General features: G+C 38.0%; 1 protein-coding gene across 1 annotated transcript; it reads left to right on the top strand.

Moving 5' to 3' along the window:
* The first annotated feature begins 1,298 nt into the window (after positions 1–1,298).
* chn1 (chimerin 1) lies at positions 1,299–9,641 on the top strand. The gene is made up of 7 exons (XM_004081764.5): positions 1,299–2,167; positions 2,815–2,899; positions 5,541–5,714; positions 6,259–6,336; positions 6,942–7,079; positions 8,573–8,678; positions 8,864–9,641. Exons 1-7 carry the CDS (start codon positions 1,856–1,858, stop codon positions 9,033–9,035), a joined length of 1,065 nt encoding a protein of 354 aa, XP_004081812.1. The 5' UTR covers positions 1,299–1,855; the 3' UTR covers positions 9,036–9,641.
* The last annotated feature ends 2,128 nt before the right edge of the window (positions 9,642–11,769 follow it).

Below are 11,769 nucleotides of genomic sequence, written 5' to 3'. Positions count from 1 at the left end.
ACAGTAGAGTAACTTCCCTTTTCAGCTTTCAAAGGTGAGACCATCAGCAGCTGAGTCTGAATTAGACTCTGGAGATGTGAGAACTTAATCACATTTGACTGAGAGTGTGAATCACACATGTGGGTTACGAATCTCTTCTTTTTTTTCAGTTTTCAGTTTAAATTTGATATCTCATTTGTATTCTGGCAATAAAGGCTTTCGTCAGTGTGGAACTCAAGTCAATGAACATCCAGACAAAGACTTCAAAGGACAAAAACTCTCCAACTGATTGAATTCTAGCAATTTTCCTGTTTTTATTTATTAATGTTCAAGAATTGCTGCTAACAAGTGAATTTTATTTTTTCTTCTCATATTTGGCGGAAAAATAGTTTTTAAAATTTTCTTTAAGGATTAATTACAGACTTATTTGACTTCTGATGTACAGTGATCTATTAAGTCCCCCTCCGATGAAAATTGAGTTTTTTTTATTTTTCATGTGTGGCATTGTAATTATGAAAGAGAACAAATGCAATAAGAAAGTATTTCCTTTTCGCAATTGAATATTTCTCCTTTTTAATTGGTGTCAAACTGTCGCAAAGACGGTCTGTTTGAATTAATACCCTGTGCCCTGGGGCACATGCGCATTGCCAGATTAAACGAGGAAAACAAAAACGAACATGGAGCTATTTGTCTGAACGTTGATGCATCAGAATGGAGCGAAGCAGGGAACTTGTGGCTTGCTATTGCAGGTTCTATATCACACCTGCAAGCTTTTTCCAACAGCATTTTTTGTCTGCTCCTGAATCAAAATGACTTTAAATTTTGAAGCTTTTCTTTGTTCTCCATCAGAAAAGTGTCACAAGAACATGCTAAAAACACCAAAAACACGATTTTCATCACAGTTGGTCTTTAAGTAAACTTGAAATTCATAATTTTTATCTATTTATTGGCAGCAGTGCAGACAGAGTTCTGCTCTTTGAATGTTTATCTCTTTCAACTTGCTTTGTGCCCTCCAGAAAAAAAACACATTTGTTATTCTGTGTCTTCTGTTTCAGTTTTGTCTCTCTTTTTTTGGGCTTGTCATTGTTCACACATGAATCGAACATAAAACAAAGTTGTATCACATCCAGAAGTTCAGCCTAGGCTTGATGACGGCATCATTTGTTTTCTCGCTCTTTGTGGTTCCAGTTTCTGTGGCAACAAGATTTTGAAAATAGCTTCTCTTTCTAACGGCCCACTGCTGTCGCAAGTTCTCCGGGCTGAAGCCCACTCCGGCTGCATGATTCATTCATTGCTCATTATCATCCCACTCTCATTTCAGCTCCCCCTGCTTGGATATCTGATGGTGGAGTGGGGGCGGGGTGGACGCTACTACGAGACTGGTGTCCTCTAACTGTGATTGGCTGGTGAGATCCATTTAATCTGCTGCCTCCTCCACGGGGTCCAACCCCCCCCCCACCCGGACTCCTCCCCCTCTCTCCGCCCGCCCTGGCAGCATCCATACACAACAGTGTGCTGTCTCCGTTCCAGGGAGAATATCAGCTCTGCACAGGGAGGAGAGGATTAGCTCAACCGCTCGTCTCATCTGCATTTACATTCACAGAGAAGCACACCAGCACCCAAGGCTGCAACTGGTTTATATAAAACCTGGCACTCCTATCGCGGAGGTTTCATTTGATCTGCTGTCACAACTGTGACAAGATTCAGGGACTACATTTTTTGGGTTTTTTTTCCTACTTTTTTGAATATTTGCAAACTCTTTTGCAATTCATAAATGTCCTTTTTTGTCAGTATTGTCCCTATTTTCTTAAGACGATGCAACTTTTATCATTTGACCTAAACTTACTTTAAATATCAAGGAGTTTGCCTCTCTCTTATGTTTTTGGGGCATTTTTCTACTTGGTTTTCACCTGATTTGGGAAACTGCAGCTCCAGGATGCCATCGAGAGAATCCTACAACGTTCAAAAGAAAGAGAAGCCTTTAGTGGAAAAGGCCAAACAGGAGGCCAGTCAGGAGGACATCCTGGCAACGGCTCTGGGAATGAGGATGGGGCCACAAAAAACTTCAGCCACTTTCTGGCAACCAATTAAAATATTAGCTTGCTCACAGCTCTCCTCACTGGTTCGCAGAGCCACGCTGAAGGACAGCGACTGGACACCCAAGTCAGAGAAAGTCCACAACTTCAAGGTAAGACTGAGTCGACTTGTCAGCCGATGCCTTGACAAAACGGGAGTTTAATGTCATCATGTGTGGCCAGAGGGCTCTTTCACTGAGCTTCCTTGTGGGAGACGGAAGAGTGGAGGGGGCTGGGTCGGTGGGGTTGGAAAACAGAGCTGTTTTGGTGTGTCCAGTGTGGCTTTATCTAAAGAAAATCTGTTGGTCCACTGCTGTTAATGAGAGTACCAGATGGGGAGATTAAACTATTGTTGAGGGGAAACAGTAAGGAGATATTATTTCAGAGAGGAATTGACTCTTAAAACAGTATGCCCTCTGAAAAGTGCAGATTTATTATTATTTTAAAATGAAATCTAGAGATTTTGTGATCTTAAAAAATGTTATTGTGATCTTGGATAATCGGGAAACCATGAGGGTCTCATATAGCTCGTGTTCTGCCTATTGTAGCTATGTTTTCACTGAATTAGTTCAAGAGCCTCCTGATTGGCTGAGCTGTTGTCACCCACAGGAATGTGGGAGAGCATTTCTTCTTTCCCGTTTTCCTTTGAAAAACTCCCCTGATACCCACACCTGTCCTTGGGCCAAGTCTCACAATTTAATGCAAATGGATATGATGGTGCTTTCCTCCAACATTTCTGTCCTCTTCCTCCCTGCTGTAGGTTCATAACTTTCGGGGGCCGCACTGGTGTGAACACTGTGCCAGGTTTATGTGGGGGCTGATGGCTCAGGGAGTCAAATGCACAGGTACGACTCCATCCCAGCATTCACACAGTCTCCTATAACTCTCTGGAACATGACAGGACTCTTTTGTTGTGCCTCTAGGGCACAAATTGAACATCAGTGTTTACGGGTGGTGCATCTGGCAATGGATTACCGGATGTTAATCTAAAATCTCAACAGTGGTTTGTGGATTATGGTTTATAGAGAAATGGGGGCTACATATAGCTGTGACGTAACAGATGTGTTTGATGGTATAAAAAGCCTCTTTTTTTGACCCACTTTGTTCTCCACTGAGATGGAGAATGTAGGGTCATTTATGAGTGTGTTTCCCAAGGCTTTTAGAAAGTCTTCGTCAAAGATGCATTAACCCATGGCCATCCCATTCTGTCATCAATATTACAACAATAAAAGCTTTCTGTGGCTTCACTCTGATCATATACAGGTTCAACGTTTTTACTGTAAGCTCTTAAAAGCATATCTAAAGTCATTCAAAAGTAGGTAACATCTTTGTATATTCATAAAAAGCCTTTTGTTACATTTTTCTGATTATTTGATTATGAACAAGATATAATTTGATGCTGTACATATTTTTCCATCTTTATCATTTCTTTAATTTGAATTTATTCTTACAGAGTGTCTTTGTGTGTGTGTGTGTGTGTTTTTTGTCAGGAAAAGGTGTCATTTGAACGTAATATCTCTGATATTTATTGTTGATTTTGGTGAATAAAAAAAATCAATCTAAAAGCTGATACGCTAAAAGTCCCATCCATACCCACATTCCTTTGGACTCCATCCCAGCCAGGGAAATCTGGGGCAACAAACTCTCACATGACTCACATTTGCATACCAAAAAAAAATGTTCTTCCATCCCCCTTCTTTTTTGTTTGTGCGAGATGTTTTTGACCGAGTACTAGAGAGCCAGCCTCTGCCTGCGCTTGTTGTGGCACATTTTCTCCTCAGTTTGCACCCCCAGCTCAGCCTCATCCCATCATGCTCATGAAGGAAAACAAAGCTGGCATGTCTCTTTTAATGAGGAGCGGAACAGAGAGAGTGAGGGAAGGAGCTCTGATTCTGCACACATTAAAATTCAGCTGGCTTCAACCAGTCAGCTGGGTCACACAGCTCAATCCCCATTTATCATAACTACTTGGTGGAGAAAAAAAAAGTAAACCTTTTGTTTTTCAGTTCTAGACTAAGAGACTAAAAGGGCTTATTATAAATGATAGCAACACATCATTAAGCCTTTTCTTAAAACCGGGCTGCAGCATCCTGGCTTCAGTTACAGAGTTGGAAACGGTCCTTTTTCTCCTGCCTCTTGATGTCCCAGGAGGTTAGTCACCCCACCTGAGACCCAAGGCCATCCGTCTCCCCACATGGACAAGAAAAGCTCAGTAGGCCTGCGTCTGATGACATGCCTCTGACTATTATAGCCTGTCTCATGTCCTTAAGTGAATAATCTTTTAAGGTAATTACATTTCAGCCTCAATGCATATAAATTCAAACGGTGGGAATTTCTCTAGAGACGCATTTTAACCCTTGTGCTATCTTAGATGACCCCACCCTTACATTGACATGTTATCCATACCATGACAAAGGTGGATAAAGGTGGAGAGGATTTCATGTATTCCATGGACACCAGTGAGGTTCACAAATCATTGAAGAAAAAAGGTTCAGCGCACTGTCTTGTGGGGTCTAGATAACCCCACTCCCAATGTTAAAGTGCCTAGGATAGCACAAGGGTTAATCTAAATATTGTCAGTCATCCTCTAGGAGCACAGTTTCTATACTCTTAGAAACTATTTTTTAATACAATTCATAGATTTACTTAAAATTGCATTTTATAAATTTAATAAATCAAAATATTTACATTTTTTTAACTTAAAGATGGCTTTTACAATTTCTGAGCTTAAAGGGCTGCCCTATTTTAGTCTGAGAAAGTAGGTCTTCTGTTGCCTGCAGCGCCACAGTTGCCGCTTCCACAGCAGTTGAGTATGAGCTTAGATTCGGAAAAGAAAAGAGCTGCAGCAGTGTCTACTGTCCCTCCCCTGTGCTGAAGCATTTTCACTGTTCCTCTAATTCCCTACATGAGTCTCGGTTACAAAACAGCACCACTCTTTTTTTTTTTTCTTTTTTTTTTGGATCTTCCCTCTGTGGAGATCTCGCAGCAAGCTGTGCTTCATCCACTGTGACTGAGAGCAAAGCTTGAAGTAAACTGCATTCACTAACATCACCACTAATACGCTTTTGAAACATGAAAGGACCTTCAAGAAGGGATTTTGTTTGCATGGTTTTGTCAGATTTGTCTGCAGCTTTCCAGACAGCATTCCAAGCATTTCTCCAGTGGATCTGTGTTCATTATTTTGTACATTTTTTGTATTCATGAGTGACCATCTGGAGGTGTATTTGGATCTGTTTACCGCTCAAGGTGACTCAATGTGATGAGAAGTTGCTCTCTAGAGGTGTTGTGACATTTTAGGAGCTGATCAGCATTTTTAGGAAGCTGGAAACAGGCCAAAGGACAAAACAAAAACACAGCGTTTATATTAAGGCTTTATATTTTCTCATTTGTACATCCTATATTTATCTATGAAGGGATTTTTTTTGGCGAGTCTGCGATATAGCACCGTTTCATTTATGAACAAAATGCCGTGTTTGTTTTTTGCAGATTGTGGTTTGAACTTTCACAAAGAGTGTTCGGCTCTGGCTGCAAACGACTGCAAACCCAACTTAAGAAACATCCGTAAGGTGTACAGCTGTGACCTCACGACCCTGGTGAAAGCCTACAACACGGCTCGACCCATGGTGGTGGACATGTGCATCAGAGAGATCGAGTCCAGAGGTTAGTTTGTCTCAGTCTGTTTAATAAAATACATGCAAATAATCAAGACAAATGGATGAAAAGGGGTGTATTTACTGTACAAAACAGATTTCCCTGTAATTTATTGCTATGATCTCCAGTGTTTAAGCTGACGTGCTGAAAATGGGATTCAATTAGCGCCTTGGTTATTGCTTCATTTTGAGGATTTGACTGAAAAGAGTGATGACATTTCTGGTAATTGTACACATGTAATTAGGAATGCATTACACTTTTCCTGCTGCCTAAGTTGATTGCTTTTCAGTTAAATAATTCAGTTTTGAGGCAAACCAGTGGCTCCTTTATTGTCTTCCCTTCAATATACTTCTAAGTTTGATTTATGTCTTTATTATTTTTGCTCACTGGTGCAGAAAACTACTCACATCAGGCCGTGTTGTTCTGCCGAGACAATGAGGACATTTTATCCTTAATTTCCAAAACCCATTTAAGAGTATTTCCTAAATGACCTATTTAAATATGCATATGTTTTCCTACACCACACTTGAATGCTTTATGTTTGCTTTTCAAGGACTAAAGTCAGAGGGCCTCTACAGAATATCTGGATTTAGTGACTCAGTGGAAGAAGTCAAGACCGGGTTTGACAAAGGTTTGTATCATCTATGTTTCATACATTTATGTCACAAAAACGAAATGTGCCAGAAATTGTGTGTTTGCAAACATCCAAACCAGAACCAAGGGTCTTAACAGGATTTTTTTTCAAATTATGCACTCCTAAAGATCTCTTCTATGGCGGAGGGATTTCAGGAATTGCAAACTGCCTCAAATGTGAAATTGTTGGAGTTCGGTGAACAGCTGACTGAAAAAAATAACTGTCTTGCTCAAGGGCAGAGTGACTTAGTTGCAAAGAAAAAAAAATCCTGCTGCAGTGATACTAGAGTCAGATCGGCATGCAGGTGATCATCCGTGACCGAGTGTCATTCCAGCTCACAGAGCTGTGATGTTCAGTCTGCCTGCACAAGTAGGCCATGCTCTCACGGCAGAGATGCATGACTGAGACAGAGTCAGAATTAAACAAGCCGGGAGGACAATAGCCACTGCAATGCACTGATAGTCGGAGCTTTATTGTTTCCACAGCAATAACTTTTCTTTCTTTTGTTTCACCAAATCTCTCTGTGCTAAAAAGTGAGCCATTACAAAGCTCTCACTTTCTCCCCTTTTGCTTTCCCCCTTTTCCATCACACTTCCTCACAGATGGTGAGAAGACAGACATCTCAGTGAAAGCATATGAAGACATCAACATCATCACGAGTGCGCTCAAACTGTACCTCCGGGATCTGCCTGTTCCTGTCATCTCATATGATTCCTACCCAAGGTTCATCGAGGCTGCAAGTACGTCACAATTTAACACGATCCTTTAAAAAAAAAAAAAAAAACTTTAGATCATTCAGATTACACTTTCTGCTTTTGTTCCCACTACTATGTTACTTAACTGTTGATTTGGTTTGTTGATGGCTTTGGATAACAGCCTGGAAAACTAAATCTATCTATTTATGTACTGTTGGACCTGGAGTCTAAACTTTTGTTCTCAAAATCTTCAATTGCTTTTACATTAATTGACTTAAATCCCCTGAATTTATATATTTTTTTATTTTTAAACCAGCTACAGAATAAACATTAAAATCAAAGCATTCAAATATAAATTCTTTGTTGCTCATGTGTTATCAGTTACTAAAAGTTTTAGAATGCAAAATTGTATAATTTAGTATAGTAAATACAGTATGCTGTGGAAGTTGATGGTGAATGCAACAAAAAAGGGTGTAATTGTAGTTTTTTCAGTTTTAAAGGTTTAGAATCAAAATTGTTGAACATATTACAGTTTTTGCCAGTTAATGCTGTATAAAATAATTAAATATAAAAATGGATCAAAATTATAAATGTAAAATGGATCAAAATAACTGTTATAGTAACTGGGGTTTAATGGTGAATAAAATAGTTAACTTTAATGATTACATGTTGTGTTTTTAACAACAAATTGCAGTAGGCTAAAATGTATAGTTTGATAGTTATGAATATTTCAGTATTTTTCCAATTTTACTATATAATAATGGATAATTTGAAATGAAAAAACGTGAATTTTATATGCAATCACTGTGAAGAATTAAGGACATGTAAATGTCTTTAGAAGTAGAAAATACAGCGGAAAAACATTTATTTCAATATTTATGTATTGTATACAGAACAAATGTGTAAAAACTACTGGTTTTGAACATTTATGTTAGACTTACCCATTACTTAAACTTTCTTTTTTACTGATTACATTTGTTAACTGTCATGATATTAAAGTTTTACACTTTAAAAATATCAGTTGTTGCGGTGATATTAGGAAGTTTTTTCTTGCCTTGCATCTTGTTGTACTTTTCTCGTTAAGTATTAGATAAAATGAACAACAGTGAATCTTTTGGGACAGAAGCAATTATTTTAAATTCCTTTTCTTTTTCTATTATTTAATGTCTTGAGTCTGGTATCTTAGCTTTGCTGTGCCTTTTTAATACATTTTTCATGTATATTTTTAGTTCCAGTATTCTTTGTCTTGTTTCAAAGTTGTGGTTGTTTTTATTTTTCTTAGTTTAAAGTCTTTGATTAATTTATGTCTGGTTTGAGTCTACCCTCTTTTGACCTTTTTTGTGATTTTTTTTTCTTCTTTTCTTCTCTTTTTCCTTTGAGGTTTTGAGCAGCTTTTTAACACATTTTTTTTTTTTTAGTAATTAAAAAGAGACTTTGGTCCAGGGCTGCTTATCTTTCAGGCCTGTGAGCTTGAGCCCTGTGGGCCCATTCAGTAATTTTTTTTTCATGCTAATCACGTCCTCCTTTCTGTCTGCCAGAACTCACAGATCCAGAGAAAAAGCTGGAAGCGTTCCGCGAGGCTCTCGCTCTGCTGCCACTTTCACACAGGGAAACTCTCAAGTACCTCATGGCCCACTTGAGAAGGTGAATAATAGAGACAAACAAAGAAAAAACTTGAAGATTCAGATAAAAAATGTGGACATACATTGGATTTTCTAATTTAAAAGTACTGTCTTAAATATTTTGCCACTGTTTTCTTTAAAAAAAAATAATTTTCATCTTCTCTTTGACCTCGTTTGGATGCTCAGTTGTTTCTTTATCTGTTACAGGGTGACGCAAAATGAAAAATTCAACCTGATGAGTGCAGAGAACCTTGGTATTGTTTTTGGGCCCACGCTCATGCGTGCCCCCAACCAGGATGCCATGGCTGCGCTGAATGACGTTCGCTACCAGAGACAGGTGGTGGAGGTACTCATCAAAAATGAGGAGGTGCTCTTCTAGACTCCCCTCAGGACTTTTGTAGGACAGTCCTTAACCATTTTTTGTGCAAAAAACTACTGTTTGTATTACATTGGTCATTCCATCTTTACTGCCTTGTGTATGGACTAGACTAACATCTGTCCTCCCCAGTTTTGGGGCTGAATGATGAACCTTTTACTTGCAAGTTCTTCACTTTTCCCCATTTCTGTCGGGGGATTTTTAGGAACTAACTTAAGGACCAGCATGCATGGTGCGAGGTCTTCTTCTTTGTAGTTGTTTCCCAGCATGTGTAATTTCTTTGTTTGCTTTGGTCTGATCTGATGTTATTATCGTCCACATTCCTTTCTAGTGGGTCTTTCTCAGCTGGACTTAAAAATATGTTACTACTTTTCCTGGGGTCAATTTTATGATGCTGTCTTTTTTATCTTAAATATTTGTAAGTGAAATCTATTTTTTAGTTAAATGAGCCTTCCTTCTTCCTGTGTAAATACTGGTGTATTCTTTCTGACGTAACATTTCTATTGTATTAGAAATCCTTTTTGTGGAATTAATTTTTTACTGTAATGTTTTTGTACCCATTTGTGCACGATCACTTTAATTTATTAAATCTTACTTGGAAAAAAAGGGGGACTTATGAGTCATGATTTCAATAAATTGTGATTGGAAACTTGAAAATAATTTCTTAGCTCCTTATCCAATAAATAAATCTTGAATTTTGTTTATTTAGGGGAGCTGCATTCTAGTTCTTAAAGCTGAAGTATGAGCATAATTATCTTTTACTTGTTATTTATATTTAACACATTACATTAAGTGTCAGGGTTCTGACTTTTTCCTTAATTAAGAGAAGAACCACACAGGAGATGAGAACTTTTGCTAGACTTCTGCAGAAGGAGAATCGGTCTGTGACAGCGTGAACTGTCACAGAGGAGTTCTGCCATCCTAGTGCATGAAGCCTTCTTTTATTGAAAACTGAAGGTTGCAGACATGAATGTGGGTCATTTAATCAGAAACAACAGGAACATCATATTCTCTTATAATCAGAACTTTTCAGGTCATTGTTTTCTTACTGAAAGATAGAAATGAGACAATCATATTATGGAGATTATAGCGTGCAAGCAAATGATAATTATATAACTCTAACATTAAGTCTTTCTATTAATGCAGTCTTAAGAACATTGGATTTTTCTTTCATAAACAGTGACAAAAGTGTTTTTTGAAAAATGTTTGAAGCACAAACATAAAAGCTTACAACTTGACTTTGCAGACTTCCTCAATTTATTAAATATTGATAGTTTTTTTAAGTTAAAAATACTTTTACTAATATATTTGAGTCAGATTTTGGGTAAAAGTTGAAAACGGAGAGACAAACTACTTGGGGGAGTGTTCCTTTGATCAGTTTTTCAGTTTCTCTTGACTTTAATCCTAAATTAAACCTAAAACTTAACTTATTGAACTAACAATCTTATTAAACTATTCATATGAATTTTAATATATTGTGTGTCGAGGAGTCTGTGCCTTCACCAGGGAAGTCACACATGTCCAAAGACAAAGTTTCTAGCATTATTTTATTATTTTCTCAAATTCCAAATTTTTCAGTAATTTCTGAGCATGTTTTTAGGAATGTACTATATCTTACTTTTTCACTTTGCTACACATAACACAGTTACAATTAAAAGGAAACCACTCTAACTTATCATGTGTTGTCATGTCTTAATCAATATTTTGTTACAAGTACTTTTTATTCTGTGTATTATATATCGGGTAAAAATTAACTGGCAAAAGTGATTGTGTAACTTTTTATAGCAAAGGTGTTCTAGGGTTAAGCAAGAAAATGACAAAAATAAAGTATAGAAGAAGAGGAATATTGAGCCTATAAGCTGTAAGAATGACAACTGCCAGGACGCGGTCATGAACAGGACCTTTATGTTGTGTGAGAGCAGCATGTGCAGTCCTGATGTTATAAATACTTGTCCAAAAAAAGCCGCACGGTGACTGTGGCGGCCCGTCTGTTTATTCATGATGGCAGGCTGTGCCCATGAGCCAAACTTCACCTGATTTCACAGGAAAGCCTCTAACAGCACATCAGTGACTCTGGTTTTCTGCCAGGCAAAAACAAATTCACATCTCCTGAGGCTGCACCAGCATTCATCTGGAGCTGCTAATTACGATATGTGCAAATAATGTCACATAAAATGAATAACCTGCAAGTGATGGTTCCAGCTCAACTATGGCTCAGTCAACACTTTTTTATGTTCCACTTTCTTTTTTGTTAATTACATTATGTATTGGGAATCTGAACTATTACAGTCAATTGTTTTTTTTGTTTATTTTTATTTGTATTTCTCATTGTCTTTCTACATCAGTTAGGGGGGTGGGAGGTGTAAAAGAAGTGGGGGGTTGTGTGTAGGTACAGGGAGGGGGGCCCTATTTTAGCATTTTTTATTTTTGTGCTTGTTTATTTTAATTTTCATGCCTGTTTTTATAGTATTTATTTTGTTGAGCGCAGTCACCACACTGCATTCGTGGTGTGAGCAAAACCCAGGCTTTTCTCTGGCAACTGTGTGCAGGAATTGGATTTTCAGTCAAGCATTCAGCCATCACTAGCCATTTTACATATATCACATCTTTATCCTCGATGGGCATTGTCCATGAAAAGACATAAGTCATGCCAATAAAGCGATCGAGCCCGTCTGATGCTGTGATAACACTGCAGAAGGATGTCAGCTGAATGTATTGTTGGTTGTTGTTCAAAGCA

The sequence above is a fragment of the Oryzias latipes genome, chromosome 21, assembly GCF_053564925.1.
Source record: "Oryzias latipes strain Hd-rR chromosome 21, Olatipes_Hd-rR_3.1".
Lineage (NCBI taxonomy): Eukaryota > Metazoa > Chordata > Actinopteri > Beloniformes > Adrianichthyidae > Oryzias > Oryzias latipes.
The sequence above is the reverse complement of the archived record's forward strand: the minus strand, read 5'-3'. Positions and strand labels throughout refer to the sequence as shown.